The 15,981-nt window shown below is 42.3% G+C and overlaps 1 protein-coding gene across 6 annotated transcripts in view; it reads right to left on the bottom strand.

Annotated features, from left to right (window-relative positions):
• Positions 1-238: 238 nt before the first annotated feature.
• The window catches only part of LOC135531364 (uncharacterized), an 89,426-nt gene continuing 73,683 nt past the window's right edge, over positions 239-15,981 (bottom strand). For 2 of the 6 annotated variants that reach the window (XM_064959432.1, XM_064959430.1), the window contains one exon: positions 10,690-15,841. In XM_064959432.1, coding sequence (XP_064815504.1) covers positions 15,753-15,841 — 89 coding nt within the window. In that variant the 3' untranslated portion in view covers positions 10,690-15,752. Of the gene's footprint in view, positions 256-1,121; positions 1,234-3,115; positions 3,350-10,688; positions 15,842-15,981 lie in introns of those variants that run through there. The other 4 variants (XM_064959436.1, XM_064959431.1, XM_064959443.1 and 1 more) reach the window with 4 other exon arrangements.

The raw sequence follows: 15,981 nt of genomic DNA, 5'->3' as shown, positions 1-15,981 counted from the left end.
CATTTTTCATAGGAATCACATTTCAAACACTGCTTCCTGAAATCAAGAGACCTTTGTAGTCAGTCAAATGATAAGTGAGAATAAAATGAAAAGTTACATAGGAATGTAAAAAATTGTTATTCAAAAATAGCCCAGATTTGCATTTGGTATTCGATGTCCATCTGCAGAATAAGTGTATTCTTTTTTCAGGGTTAGTTTACATTGAGAAGTTGTTAGAATTTCTAAAATTCCATCCCTTTCAATCACCTCCCGCACCTTGAAAGGACCAACAATAAAACAGGTTAGTTGTGCTTCAAAATGACTTTTTTTAATATTTAATTTATATGGTTAAAAAAAATACATAAAGTTTGAGAATAAAGCAATAAGATGAAAAAGGTCAACAGATGGAATTCAGTCAAACTTGCTACTTGTTCCTTGCTACTCTCCATAATGGTTTGATTACATGTTTAGCCGTTATGCTAGCATTACATTCCCCATTGTGTGTTTGATTACATGTTTAGCCGTTATGCTAGCATTACATTCCCCATTGTGTGTTTGATTACATGTTTAGCCGTTATGCTAGCATTACATTCCTCATTGTGTGTTTGATTGAATTCCAGCCAGATAGATGTGGGTTTGTAGGGTTCCAGCTCACCACTTTTCTCACAGCATTACTGGGAAGCAACAACACATTCAGGGTGGACCTCTACATTGCACAAGCCATCTTTGTGGTTATGCCCCAGCTGTTGCAAGAGTGTGCTTGCATGTTAGGTCTGAGTCAAACCAGAACTAGATAAAGAGAAGTTACCACTGTCTGGTGTTGACATGTTGTGTAACAGTGGACAATGCTAATGAATTCAGAGAAACTACTGTACTAGGTTACCTTATAAGGTAACTTCAGCTTTTTGATACACACATACATTGACGTAGGTGATCACACCACTAGTGACCACATGTATATAATCAGCTGTGCCCTTAGGTGGCCTGCAGAACTTACTCTGAAACATACAACCTGTGTTTCCATTGTCAACTTCTGTCTGCAATTGCATTAATAAAGGTGTGATTGGTTTACTTAAAGATGATATTGGTGAAATCTGCAGTCAGACACTAAGCCAATGACTGACGAGGAACAAGGAACCTACCGAGACAGAATCCAGTGATGTATATTATGACATGTGTGTCTGTTGTCTCAAGAGGAGGGATAAACTCAGTCATCAGTCACATGGGCTACAGACAGGAAGTCACATCCACCACCTGGGAAAGAAATAACATTTAGAGCTTTCTCAGACATACAATATAACATTTGGCTTAGTGACGCCATTTCATAGTTGTAGACTGGTTTTCTAGTTCTATACGGTGCATTCAGAAAGTGTTCAGAACCCTTGACTTTATCAACATTTTGTTACGTTACAGCCTTATTCTAAAATTGATATAATAACCATTTTTCCTCATCAATCAACAAATAATACCCCATAATGACAAAGCAAAACAGGTTTTAGAAGTGTTCTGACCCTTTGCTATGAGACTTGAAATTTTGCTCAGGTGCATCCCGTTTCTATTGATCATCCTTGAGATGTTTCTACAACTTGATTGGAGTCCACCTGTGCTAAATTCAATTGATTGCACATGATTGGAAAGGCACACACCTGTCTATATAAGGTCCGAATGTTGACAGTGCATTTCAGAGCAAAAACCAGCCATGAGGTTGAATGAATTGTTCGTAGAGCGCAGAGACAGGGTTATGTCGAGGCACAGATCTGGGGAAGGGAACCAAAACATTTATGCAGCATTGAAGGTCCCCAAAAACACAGTGGCTTCCATCATTCTTAAATGGAAGAAGCTTTGAACCGCCAAGACTCTTCCTAGAACTGGCCACCTGGCCAAACTGAGCAATCAGGGGAGAAGGGCCTTGGTCAGGGAGGTGACCAAGAACCTGATGGTCACTCTGAAAGAGATCCAGAGTTCCTCTGTGGAGATAGGAGAACCTTCCAGAAGGACAACCATCTCTGCAGCACAGGCCTTTATGGTAGAGTGGCCAGACGGAAGCCACGCCTCAGTAAAAGGCACATGACAGCCCGCTTGGAGTTTGCCAAAAGGCTCCTAAAGGACAGACCATGAGAAACAAGATTCCCTGGCCAAATAAAACAAAGATTGAACTCTTTGGCCTGAATGCCAAGCGTCACGTCGTCTGGAGGAAACCTGGCACCATACGTGGGGATGTTTTTCAGCGGCAGGGACTGGGAGACTTGTCAGGATCAAGGGAAAGATGAATGGAGCAAAGTACAGAGAGATCCTTGATGAAAACCTGCTCCAGAGCACTCAGGACATCAGATTGGGGTGAAGGTTCTCCTTCCAACAGGACAATGACCCTAAGCACACATCTAAGATAACACAGGAGTGGCTTCAGTCTCTGAATGTCCTTCAGTGGCCCAGCCAGAGCCTGGACTTGAACCTGATTGAACATCTCTGGAGAGACCTGAAAGTAGCTGTGCAGCGACTCTCCCCATCCAACCTGACGGAACTTGAGAGGATCTGCAGAGAAGAATGGGAGAAGCTCCGTAAATGCAGGTGTGCCAAGCCTGCAGTGTCATACCTAAGAAGACTCAAGGCTGTAATCGCTGCCAAAGGTCTGTCAACAAAGCACTGACTAAAGGGTCTGAAAGCATAGGTAAATGTGTTATTTCACTAGTTTATTTTTAATACAGTTGCAAAATATTCTAACAACCTATTTTTTGCTTTGTCATTATGGCTTTACTGTGTTTAGATTGATGAGGGAAAAAAATCAACTTAATCAATTTTAGAATAAGAATGTCACTAAAAGGTCAAGGGGTCTGAATACTTTCAGAATGCACTGAACTACAATTGAAATGAAACTGAAGACAATGTAGCATATATACATATATATATTTTTTTAAACCTTTATTTAAACTAGGCAAGTCAGTTAAGAACAAATTCTTATTTTCAATGACGGCCTAGGAAAAGTGGGTTCGACAGATTTTGTACCTTGTCAGCTCGGGGATTTGAACTTGCAACCTTTCGGTTACTAGTCCAACGCTCTAACCACTAGGCTACACTGAAGAGTAAGCTTTTTCAGAGCGGTTTTGAAATTGAAATGACTCTTTCACTCCTGAATGTTTCTTGATATGAATACTTCCCAGAATGCATCTGACAGTGTGGGAGGTGTAGTTGACTGACAGACCCCTTAAGGCATGTAAACATGAACAGGGGACCTGCAGGTCTCTTGCCTCTCTGGGATAGAAGCATCCTGTCCCAGTGGACTGTCCTATAGAGCACCTCTCCTTCTCCCTCCATCCTAAACACCAGGCCTGTTATACTGCACTGGAACAGACCTGCACTGGGGCACTGGAACCTACAGGAAACAGGATGATCAATATAATGTAGTAATATTTCCTCTCTCCAATAAATATATGTTTCCTGTAGGTTCCCATGATCCAAGATGTCTGGAGTAAATTCATTTAAAAGATCCTAAAATGTCAAAACAACAGCTCCTAAACCAACAGTTTGGAGAAGTGAATAGAACTGCTGCCGTGCACTGTAGTTATGTTTCGGTTCCCTTCACCAGATCTGTGCCTTTACACAATCCTGTCTCGGAGCTCTACGGACAATTCCTTCCATAGCAAAGGGTCTGAATACTTATGTAAATAAGGCATTTTGGGGTTTTATTTTTGATACATTTGCAAACATTTCCAAAAACCTGTTTTGCTTTGTCATTATAGATATTGTGTGTAGATTGATGAGGAGGAAAAGTATTTAATCCATTTTAGAATAAGCAACGTAACAAAATGTGGAAAAAGTCAAGGGGTCTGAATACTTTCTGAATACACTGTAATTACCTGTTATGACTGTTTCCATTTTATTTCTCTGCATTGTTGGGAGGAGCCGTTAGTTAGCATTTCCCTGTTAGTCTATACTTGTTGTTTACCAAGCATGTGACAAATAACATTTCATTTGAATCGTTTTCAGACACCAATACCTTTTAGCATCTTCAAACTGAACGTTGTCATGTTTTAAAGAAGCCTCGGTAAGGCCAATTTTAGCAACCTTAACCCGACCCCTAGCGTCCTCGTCAAGTTGGTCGGGACTCTTAGCATAACGGTTTTGGCTTGACAGTCGCTGGACCCAAATGGGAGCACCGGATAGGTTTTTAAAAGAAGAGTATTACTGAACAATGCTTCATGATCATAGTTCAACTGTCACACCCCATCGTAACCCAAAAGATAAGTGGATTTTACCACATTGTTTCAAAACAATGTAATTATAAAAAAACACCATAAAGCCTCCAACACATACGACGTTGAGCTCATGGATGGTTAGTCCCCTCTGTTTATGGATGTGACTGTTTACATTTCTCCAGCCTGTTTAACAAAACAGAGGGGAACTGCTTTGTGGTTATAGTTTGAACGTCAGATTTGCCTTCGAAGCTCAACTCCATGAACTAAAACTGGTAGGACCTAGAGGAGTCCTCTAGCTTTATGCTCAACTCCATGAACTAAAACTGCAAGGACCTAGAGGAGTCCTCTAGCTTTAAGCTCAACTCCATGAACTAAAACTGGTAGGACCTAGAGGAGTCCTCTAGCTCGAAGCTCAACTCCTGAACTAAAACTGGTAGGACCTAGAGGAGTCCTCTAGCTTTATGCTCAACTCCATGAACTAAAACTGGTAGGACCTAGAGGAGTCCTCTAGCTTTAAGCTCAACTCCATGAACTAAAACTGGTAGGACCTAGAGGAGTCCTCTAGCTTTAAGCTCAACTCCATGAACTAAAACTGCAAGGACCTAGAGGAGTCGTCTAGCTCGAAGCTCAACTCCATGAACTAAAACTGGTAGGACCAAGAGGAGTCGTCTAGCTTTAAGCTCAACTCCATGAACTAAAACTGGTAGGACCTAGAGGAGTCCTCTAGCTTTATGCTCAACTCCATGAACTAAAACTGGTAGGACCTAGAGGAGTCCTCTAGCTTTAAGCTCAACTCCATGAACTAAAACTGGTAGGACCTAGAGGAGTCCTCTAGCTCGAAGCTCAACTCCTGAACTAAAACTGGTAGGACCTAGAGGAGTCCTCTAGCTCAGCTGGTAGAGCATGGTGCTTAGTGCTTACAATGCCATGATGGGGCCCAGGACCGAGTTGGGGAAACCCTGTCTTAACACTCTGCTGCAGTCAAAATACATTATTAACACTCTGATGACACCCAGTGGACAAAAACACAGGACCAGCACCACTACTAACAATGAAAACAGTACCAGCACCACTACTAACAATGAAAACAGTACCAGCACCACTACTAACAATGAAAACAGTACCAGCACCACTACTAACAATGAAAACAGTACCAGCACCACTACTAACAATGAAAACAGGACCAGCACCACTACTAACATAATGAAAACACAGTACCAGCACCACTACTAACATAATGAAACCAGTACCAGCACCACTACTAACAATGAAAACAGTACCAGCACCACTACTAACAATGAAAACAGTACCAGCACCACTACTAACAATGAAAACAGGACCAGCACCACTACTAACAATGAAAACAGTACCAGCACCACTACTAACAATGAAAACAGTACCAGCACCACTACTAACAATGAAAACAGTACCAGCACCACGACTAACAATGAAAACAGTACCAGCACCACTACTAACATAATGAAAACACAGTACCAGCACCACTACTAACAATGAAAACACTATGAGCACCACTACTAAAATAATGAAAACACAGTACCAGCACCACAACTAACATAATGAAAACAGTACCAGCACCACTACTAACATAATGAAAACACTATGAGCACCACTACTAACATAATGAAAACACTATGAGCACCACTACTAACATAATGAAAACAGTACCAGCACCACGACTAACATAATGAACACAGTACCAGCACCACAACTAACATAATGAAAACAGTACCAGCACCACTACTAACATAATGAAACCAGTACCAGCACCACTACTAACATAATGAAACCAGTACCAGCACCACTACTAACATAATGAAACCAGTACCAGCACCACTACAAACATAATGAAACCAGTACCAGCACCACTACTAACATAATGAAACCAGTACCAGCACCACCACTAACATAATGAAAACACAGTACCAGCACCACTACTAACATAATGAAAACAGGACCAGCACCACAACTAACATAATGAAACCAGTACCAGCACCACTACTAACAATGAACACAGTACCAGCACCACTACTAACAATGAACACAGTACCAGCACCAGTACTAACAATGAAAACACTATGAGCACCACTACTAACATAATGAAAACACAGTACCAGCACCACTACTAACATAATGAAAACACAATCAGCACCACTACTAACATAATGAAACCAGTACCAGCACCACTACTAACATAATGAAAACACAGTACCAGCACCACTACTAACATAATGAAAACAGGACCAGCACCACAACTAACATAATGAAAACAGGACCAGCACCACTACTAACATGGAAACAGTACCAGCACCACTACTAACATGGAAACAGTACCAGCACCACTACTAACATGGAAACAGTACCAGCACCACGACTAACATAATAAAAATAGTCCCAGCACCACTACTAACATGGAAACAGTAACAGCACCACGACTAACATCATGAAAACAGTACCAGCACCACTACTAGCATAATTTGATGTTTACACTATTTTTGTGCAAATTCTTCTCTCCTCCTGGAACCAAACGATCCCATTGTTTGACAGGCCTTCACCTTGCCATCATCGACTAATGGGACAATGGAAGAAGAGAGCCAGGACTGTGTCAGAGTGTCTGACAGCTCAGCTGGGGACAATGGAAGAAGAGAGCCAGGACTGTGTCAGAGTGTCTGACAGCTCAGCTGGGGACAATGGAAGAAGAGAGCCAGGACTGTGTCAGAGTGTCTGACAGCTCAGCTGGGGACAATGGAAGAAGAGAGCCAGGACTGTGTCAGAGTGTCTGACAGCTCAGCTGGGGACAATGGAAGAAGAGAGCCAGCACTGTGTCAGAGTGTCTGACAGCTCAGCTGAGGCCATGGAGGAGTCAAGCATCACAGAATGTAGAGTAGTGGACCAGAGCCTGTGTACTACTGATCCTCCCATGGTAAGACCCTCACTGGAAAGAAATACAACTTGACTATGTTTCTATTACATTTCTCTTCATAATCTTTCAAATCTATTGTTTTTACATTTTAGAGGTCTCTTGAAAACCTTGAAGCAGAAATCTACGATCATGAGGGCAAGGGAGCATACAGGTAACTCAGTATGATTTACCTGTTTTCTCATCAATAGTTTGTAAGGACAATGCCTCATTTTTCAAGTCATATTCAGGGAATGTAATTAAAATGTCATTCTTCACCATTGTTTCCTGTAGGTACCAGTGCCCCAGTGCAGGTCTGTTCCAGTGCAGTATAACAGGCCTGGTGTTCAGGATGGAGGGAGAGGGAGAGGTGCTCTATAGGACAGTCCACTGGGACATGAGGCTTCTATCCCAGAGAGGCAAGAGACCTGCAGGACCCCTGTTCATGTTTACATGCCTTAAGGGGTCTGTCAGTCAACTACACCTCCCACACTGTCAGATTCATTCTGGTGAGTATTTTCATGAGTGAACAAGATTGTAAATTAATTTGTTCATTGCCTCATTTGTCATTTGCTATTGTAGTATATCAGAGAAAGCTCAATGTTCTCTTTTGGGAGATTCTCAATTGCACAAATGTCTGCCTAAAAAGAGTAGTAATAATTACTAATGATGATAATAATAAAATGCCGATTGCCTTCTGCAGAAGAGGATGCTCAGGCCTATCCTCCCAGGGAAGAGCTGCCCTTTGAAACAGCTGTTTTCTTATAAGAGAAAATGCTTACCTTTAAAAACAATATGTTACTTCTCTATTTATCTATGAAACATCCAGCACAACTAACTACATGTAATTTAGTGGAATCCCAAATTATATGTAGTTAGTTGTGCTGGATGTTTCATAGATAAATGGAGAAGTAACATATTGTTTTAAAGGTACGCAGTTTCTGCCCAGCAGCTTCTGCCCAGGCTCATGGCCCTGCAGTTCCTATCCAGCTTCAGGCAGTTCCAACTCTGCATCAGCCTGCATCTCAGCCAGCAGGCCCCGCCCAGGTCCAGCCTCATGGGCCTGTGGCACCAGTACCAGCAGGCCCCGCCCAGGTCCAGCCTCATGGGCCTGTGGCAGCAGGCCCCGCCCAGGTCAAGCCTCATGGGCCTGTGGCACCAGTACCAGCAGGCCCCGCCCAGGTCCAGTCTCATGGGCCTGGTACACCAGTACCAGCAGGCCCCGCCCAGGTCCAGCCTCATGGGCCTGCAGCTCCTACTGCTGTTGTCCGTCCATCTGTCCGTGAAGATCAACCAGATTTGAGATGATCAAATAAGTGGCTTCCAAATAAACATTTAATGAAAAGCATCTTAAAGGAGCAATCTGTGATTTAGTAGAGCTGGGAATTTCCAGGGACCTCACAATATAATAGTTAGGTGCCGATACAATATGTATTGCGATACTATACTGAACAAAAATGTAAACGCAACATGGAAAGTGTTGGTAACATGTTTTAACATGTTTTAAGCACAATACGCACAAAAAGCTTATTTCTTTCAAATTTTATGCACAAAGTTGTTTACTTCCCAGTTAGTGAGCATTTCTTGTTTGATAGGATAATCGTGACAGGTGTGGCTTATCAAGAAGTTGATTAAACAGCATGATCATTACACAGGTGCACCTTGTGCTGGGGACAAAAGCCCACTCTAAAATGTGCAGTTTTGACACACAACACTACAGATGTCTCAAGTTTTGTGGGTGGGTGCAATTGGCATGCTGCCTGCAGGGATGTCCACCAGAGCTGTTGCCAGAGACTTTTATGATTGTTTCTCGGCCATAAACTAACTCCAACGTTGTTTTAGAGAATTTGGCAGTATGTCCAACCGGCCTCACAACCTCCTACAAAGTGTAACCATGCCAGCCCAGGGCCTCCACATCCGGTTTCATCATCTGAGACCAGCCATCCGGACAGCTGAGGAAACTGATGAGCATTTTTGTCTGTAATCACTCCTTTTTGTGGAGGGAAAAAATCATTTTGATTGGCTGGACATGGCTCCTAAGTGGGTGGGCCTATGCCCACCCATGGCTGCGCCCTGCCCAATAGTGAAATCCATAGATTAGAAACTAAATAATTAATTTCAGTTGACTGATTTCCTAATATGATATCAGATATTTTATACACCAGGGTTGTGCTCAATTCGGAATTTGGGAATTGACTCCCATTCCACTCGTGAGTTGAAATTAAATTTCAATCGGCCACAACACAGGATGTAGAATATGAATTTGAGTGACAGGAAGTATAATTTAATTCAGTGTAATTCAAAGACATTTCACTCAGTCATAGAACATGAGTTTCATTGAATCTGACAGGTCACACTTCCAGATACCAAAGAATATATCACTTTTCTCTGGAAACAATGTTCATATACTCTATTAACATTAGTACTTAGAATAGACCATTATATTTCCACCAACCATTTCATTTGTTTGGCTTTGTCTTGAAGGCTTTAAGGTAAATTTGTGCATTAGACTAATGCATTGTGGGAAATGTATTTTCCCCATATTGAACAACATTTAAGTGATTAATGAAATATAACTACAGGTTTTGTTTTCCTTGTTTTCATTCATTTTAAGAGTTTGTCCTGAAAATCAATTGTTTCATCAATATTTTATATGAATGTATATAACATGTTTGGTATTTTATTTACAAGATGTTTATTTGTATAGACTACAACTATAGAATAGAAGATGCATTTGAATATTACTGAATTCAACTCTATTTCCTTGAATTGCAATTCGGTATCCTGCTTATTAATTCATTAATTTAATTTATGAGCCATTCTAAATTCAATTCTGAATTGACCACAACTCTGTTATACACTACAAAATACAACATGTTTCCCTGAGTGAAATGAGTCCCTGACATTCAGGCTGATTAAAGCTGGAATCTTTAATGGTTAAACAGCCACGTCCATTTGAGATATTACAAACAAGCTGTAAACAACAACACTGTTTTCCCCTTGAACGTCCTTTTATGCACAATAGAGGAGCACAATATTCACTTTAACTATTTTCAGCATGCTACGCGACGCTCTGTTGCTAGGCAACAAAAACACAACTGTGGTGGGGCGGACAGTGGGGCTGTTTCCCCCTACTGCTGATATACAGTATTTGTAATCTCAATTGAATTGAGGGAGATTAAATAGATTCATGCAATTACAAAACCCTATAACAGATATTTAATCACTACACAATATGCCATCTTTCCCAGAGAGTGAAATGAGTCCCTGAGATTCAGCCGGATTTAGTCCGTGATGTCAGAGAAGTCAAACATAAAGGACACATTCCTTATCTCAAGAGTTGCTCCTATTTCTCCTGACCAATCACAAAAGGAGACTAGTCCATATTGTTGGAAAATAATGTCAGTACATTTTAAAAGATGCTCTTAACCGTTATATAAACATATACACTATATCTAAACAGAGATATTCAGTGTGGAGAACAAGTATTTGATACACTGCCGGTTTTGCAGGTTTTCCTACTTACAAAGCATGTAGAGGTCTGTCATTGTTATCATAGGTACACTTCAACTGTGAGAGACAGAATCTAAAACAAAAATCCAGAAAATCACATTGTATGATTTTTAAGTAATCAATTAGCATTTTATTGCATGACATAAGTATTTGATCACCTACCAACCAGTAAGAATTCCATCTCTCACAGACCTGTTAGTTGTTCTTTAAGAAGCCCTCCTGTTCTCCACTCATTACCTGTATTAACTGCACCTGTTTGAACTCGTTACCTGTATAAAAGACACCTGTCCACACACTCAATCAAACAGACTCCAACCTCTCCACAATGGCCAAGACCAGAGAGCTGTGTAAGGACATTAAGGATAAAATTGTAGACCTGCACAAGGCTGGGATGGGCTACAGGACAATGGGCAAGCAGCTTGGTGAGAAGGCAACAACTGTTGTCGCAATTATTCGAAAATGGAAGAAGTTCAAGATGACGGTCAATCACCCTCGGTCTGGGGCTCCATGCAAGATCTCACCTTGTGGAGCATCAATGATCATGAGGAAGGTGAGGGATCAGCCCAAAACTACACGGCAGGACCTGGTCAATCACCTGAAGAGAGCTGGGACAAGAGTCTCAAAGAAAACCATTAGTAACACACTACGCCATCATGGATTAAAATCCTGCAGCGCACGCAAGGTCCCCCTGCTCAAGCCAGCACATGTCCAGGGCCGTCTGAAGTTTGCCAATGACCATCTGGATGATCCAGAGGAGGAATGGGAGAAGGTCATGTGGTCTGATGAGACAAAAATATAGCTTTTTCGTCTAAACTCCACTCGCCGTGTTTGGAGGAAGAAGAAGGATGAGTACAACCCCAAGAACACCATCCCAACCGTGAAGCATGGAGGTGGAAGCATCATTCTTTGGGGATGCTTTTCTGCAAAGGGGATAAGACGATGCACCGAATTGAGGGGAGGATAGATGGGGCCATGTATCACGAGATCTTGGCCAACAACCTCCTTCCCTCAATAAGAGCATTGAAGATGGGTCGTGGCTGGGTCTTCCAGCATGACAACGACCCGAAACCCACAGCCAGGGCAACTAAGGAGTGGCTCCGTAAGAAGCATCTCAAGGTCCTGGAGTGGCCTAGCCAGTCACTAGACCTGAACCCAATAGAACAACTTTGGAGGGAGCTGAAAGTCTGTATTGCCCAGCGACAGCCCCAAAACCTGAAGGATCTGGAGAAGGTCTGTATGGAGGAGTGGGCCAAAATCCCTGCTTCAGTGTGTGCAAACCTGGTCAAGAACTACAGTAAACGTATGATCTCTGTAATTGCAAACAAAGGTTTATGTACCAAATATTATGTTCAGCTTTCCTGATGTATCAAATGCTTATGTCATGCAATAAAATGCAATTAATTACTTAAAAATCATACAATGTGATTTTCCAGATTTGTTTTAGATTCCGTCACTCACAGTTGAAGTGTACCTATGATAACAATTACAGACCTCTACATGCTTTGTAAGTAGGAAAACCTGCAAAATCGGCAGTGTATCAAATCCTTGTTCTCCCCACAGTATCTAGATCTGGTGTTCAGCCAGTACAGCTGTCCAGTACGAGTCAGTAGATGTTAAGTCTCAAATGTTGTTTCCTGAGACCTGTCCAAGATGATTCAACATTCACCATGTTCCAGATAGAAATTCAATCATCTTGTTGTCTATAGCCAGCGTACCAGAGTAACACAGATAGGTTGTCTGGTAGACAGTAGCTCCTCAAAGTGCTGTCTCTGATAAATGTTTTGATATCTTCTGAGGTTGTATCCATGGTTACCTCTGTCTCTTTCAGAGCATGTATTAGTATTGTGATATATATCCTGATGCTGTTGTATCCATGGTGACCTCTCAGTCTGTCTGTCTCTTTCAGAGCATGTATTAGTATTGTGGTGATATATATCTTGATAATGTTGTATCCCTCAGACTGTCTGCTCTTCCAGGTCTTCGACCAGGCAGGGATCTACTTCCTTCAGGACCTGGTAGAAGTGTTTCTGGGCGCGAGCCCCCTTCTTCAACACCATGTCCAGCAGGGCTTGTTTCTCTAGGGTCTTGCTGGATTTACTGACCACCTCCTCCCTCTCCTCGTCATTCAGAACCCCACGATCCTGGAGACGCAGTAATATGGGCTGTAAGAGTCCCAGGCGAGTCTCTAGAGCCATCCTGTGTCTTCTGATGAAGGCTCTGCCAGGGGGGGTAGAGGGGTTGGCAGGAGGGGCTGCAGGGGAAACAGCTGAAACTGGGAGGGGGAAATGATGTATTAAAACACTGTCTAGGGTGACAGGATACTGTTTAGGATGATAAGACACTGTCTAGGATGATAAGATACTGTCCGGTTAACTTTAGTTTGTTATTGAGAGGTTTATAATGGTGTTGAATGTCAGTGGAAGGTTAACAGTACCTGTAGAGGGGACATCTGTTGGTGAGGATGAAAAGAGAAGGTGTTTAACTATCTGATGAAAGGTACATTCATAAAAACCAACCATAATTATATGTACATATCTACAACATGTAACAGTACTACTATCAGAGAACTACAACATGTACCAGTACTACTATCAGAGAACTACAACATGTACCAGTGATACTATCAGAGAACTACAACATGTACCAGTACTACTATCAGAGAACTACAACATGTACCAGTGATACTATCAGAAAACTACAACATGTACCAGTACTACTATCAGAGAACTACAACATGTACCAGTACTACTATCAGAGAACTACAAAATGTACCAGTACTACTATCAGAGAACTACAACATGTACCAGTGATACTGTCAGAGAACTACAACATGTAACAGTACTACTATCAGAGAACTACAACATGTACCAGTACTACTATCAGAGAACTACAACATGTAACAGTACTACTATCAGAGAACTACAACATGTACCAGTACTACTATCAGATAACTACAACATGTCTGTGCGTCGCACCGACAGAAATAAACACCTCTCTGGAAAGAAGAAGGGTGAGCTTGTAAGTATCATGAATAACGACTCATTATGTAATTGTAACATACAGGGACTCAAGTCCTTTTGTTCACCTGACCTAGAATTCCTCACAATCAAATGCCGACCTTATTATATCCCAAATGAATTCTCGTCGGTTATTGTCACAGCCGTGTATATCCCCCTCAAGGTGATACCATGACGGCCCTCAAGGAACTTTATTGTAGCTGATGATTTTAACAAAGCAAATTTGAGAACAAGGCTACCTAAATTCTATCAGCATATTGATTGTAGCACTCGCGCTGGCAATACTCTGGATCACTGCTACTCCAACTTCCGTAATGCATGCAAGGCCCTCCCCTGCCCTCCTTTCGGCAATCTGACCACGGCTCCGTTTTGCTCCTCGCTACCTATAGGCAGAAACTCAAAACAGGATGTCCCCGTGACAAGGACTATTCGTCGCTGGACAGACTGCCGCAACACTGCCCTATCCCATCTGGACAACACCTATGTAAGAATGCTGTTCATTGACTACAGCTTAGCATTCAACACCATATTACCCTCCAAGCTCATCATTAAGCTTGAGGCCCTGGGTCTCAACCCCGCCCTGTGTAATTGAGTCCTGGACTTCCTGACGGGCCGCCCCCAGGTGGTGAAGGTAGCAAACAACATCTCCACTTCGCTGATTCTCAACACTGAGGCCCCACAAGGGTGCATGCTCAGCCCTCTCCTGTACTCCCGGTTCACCCATGACTGCGTGGCCATGCACGCAGCCAACTCAATCATCAAGTTTGATGACACAACAGTAATAGGCTTGATTACCAACAACGTCGAGACAGCCTATAGGGAGGAGGTGAGGGCACTCGGAGTGTGGTGTCAGGAAAACAACCGCTCACTCAACGTCAACAAAACTGAGATTATCGTGGACTTCAGGAAACAGCAGAGGGAGCACCCCCCTATCCACATCGATGGGACTGCAATGGAGAAAGTGGAAAGTTTTAAGCTCCTCGACGTGCACATCATGGGACAAACTGAAATGGTCCACCCACAGACAATGTGGCTTTTCAACCTAAACCCTCAAACTTTTATAGATGCACAATTGAGAGCATCCTGTTGGGCTGTATCACCGCCTGGTATGGCGACTGCACCGCCCACAACCGCAGGACTCTCCAGAGGGTGGTGCGGTCTGCACAACATATCACCGGTGGCAAACTACCTCCAGGACACCGACAGCACCTGATACCACAGGAAGGCCAAAAAGATCATCAAGACCTGTTCACCACGCTACCATCCAGAAGGTACAGAAGTACTGGTACATCAAAGCGGGGACCAAGAGACTGAAATATAGCTTCTTTCTCAAGGCCATCAGACTGTTATTAAACAGCCATCACTAACACAGAGAGGATTATGCCTAGATACAGACTTGAAATCATTGGCCACTTTAATAAATTGATCACTAGTCACTTTAATAATGTTTACATATCTTGCATTACTCATCCCATATGTATATTATTGTATTTTATACCATCTATTGCACCTTGCCTATGCAGCTCTGTCATTGCTCATCCATATATTTACATGTATTCTTAGTCCATTCATTTACTTAGATTTGTGTTTATTAGGTAGTTGTTGTGGTATTGATAGATTACTTGTTAGATATTGCTGCATTCGGAACTAGAAGCACAAGCATTTCGCTACACTCGCAATAACATCTGCTAACCATGTGTATGTGACCAATAACATCTGCTAACCATGTGTATGTGACCAATAACATCTGCTAACCATGTGTATGTGACCAATAACATCTGCTAACCATGTGTATGTGACCAATAACATCTGCTAACCATGTGTATGTGACCAATAACATCTGCTAACCATGTGTATGTGACCAATAACATCTGCTAACCATGTGTATGTGACCAATACAATTTTATTTGACAATGCAGGAGTGGCTTCCGGACAAGTCTCTGAATGCCCTTGAGTAGCCCAGCCAGAGCCCAGACTTGAACACAATCAAACATCTCTGAAGAGATCTGAAAATAATTGTGCAGTGACACTCCCCATCCAACCTGGCAAAGCTTGAGACAATCTGCAGAGAAGAATGGGAGAAACTCCCCAAGTACAGTTGTGCCACGCTCATAGAGTCATACCAAAGAAGACTCAAGGCTGTAATTGCTGCCAATTGTGATTCAACAAAGTACTGAGAGTAGATGAGGTCAGTGGTGACTCACTTTTTTTCCGTTTCTTTCCTGTAAGAGAGAGAGAGAGAGAGATAACACCTTACTAATATTGAGTTACACCCCCCCCCCTTGCCCTCAGAACAACCTCAATTCGTAGGGCATGGACTCCACAAAGTTCCACAGGGATGCTGGCTCATGTTGACTCCAAT

This window comes from Oncorhynchus masou, chromosome 5 (assembly GCF_036934945.1).
Source record: "Oncorhynchus masou masou isolate Uvic2021 chromosome 5, UVic_Omas_1.1, whole genome shotgun sequence".
Classification (NCBI taxonomy): Eukaryota; Metazoa; Chordata; class Actinopteri; order Salmoniformes; family Salmonidae; genus Oncorhynchus; species Oncorhynchus masou.
The sequence above is the reverse complement of the archived record's forward strand: the minus strand, read 5'-3'. Positions and strand labels throughout refer to the sequence as shown.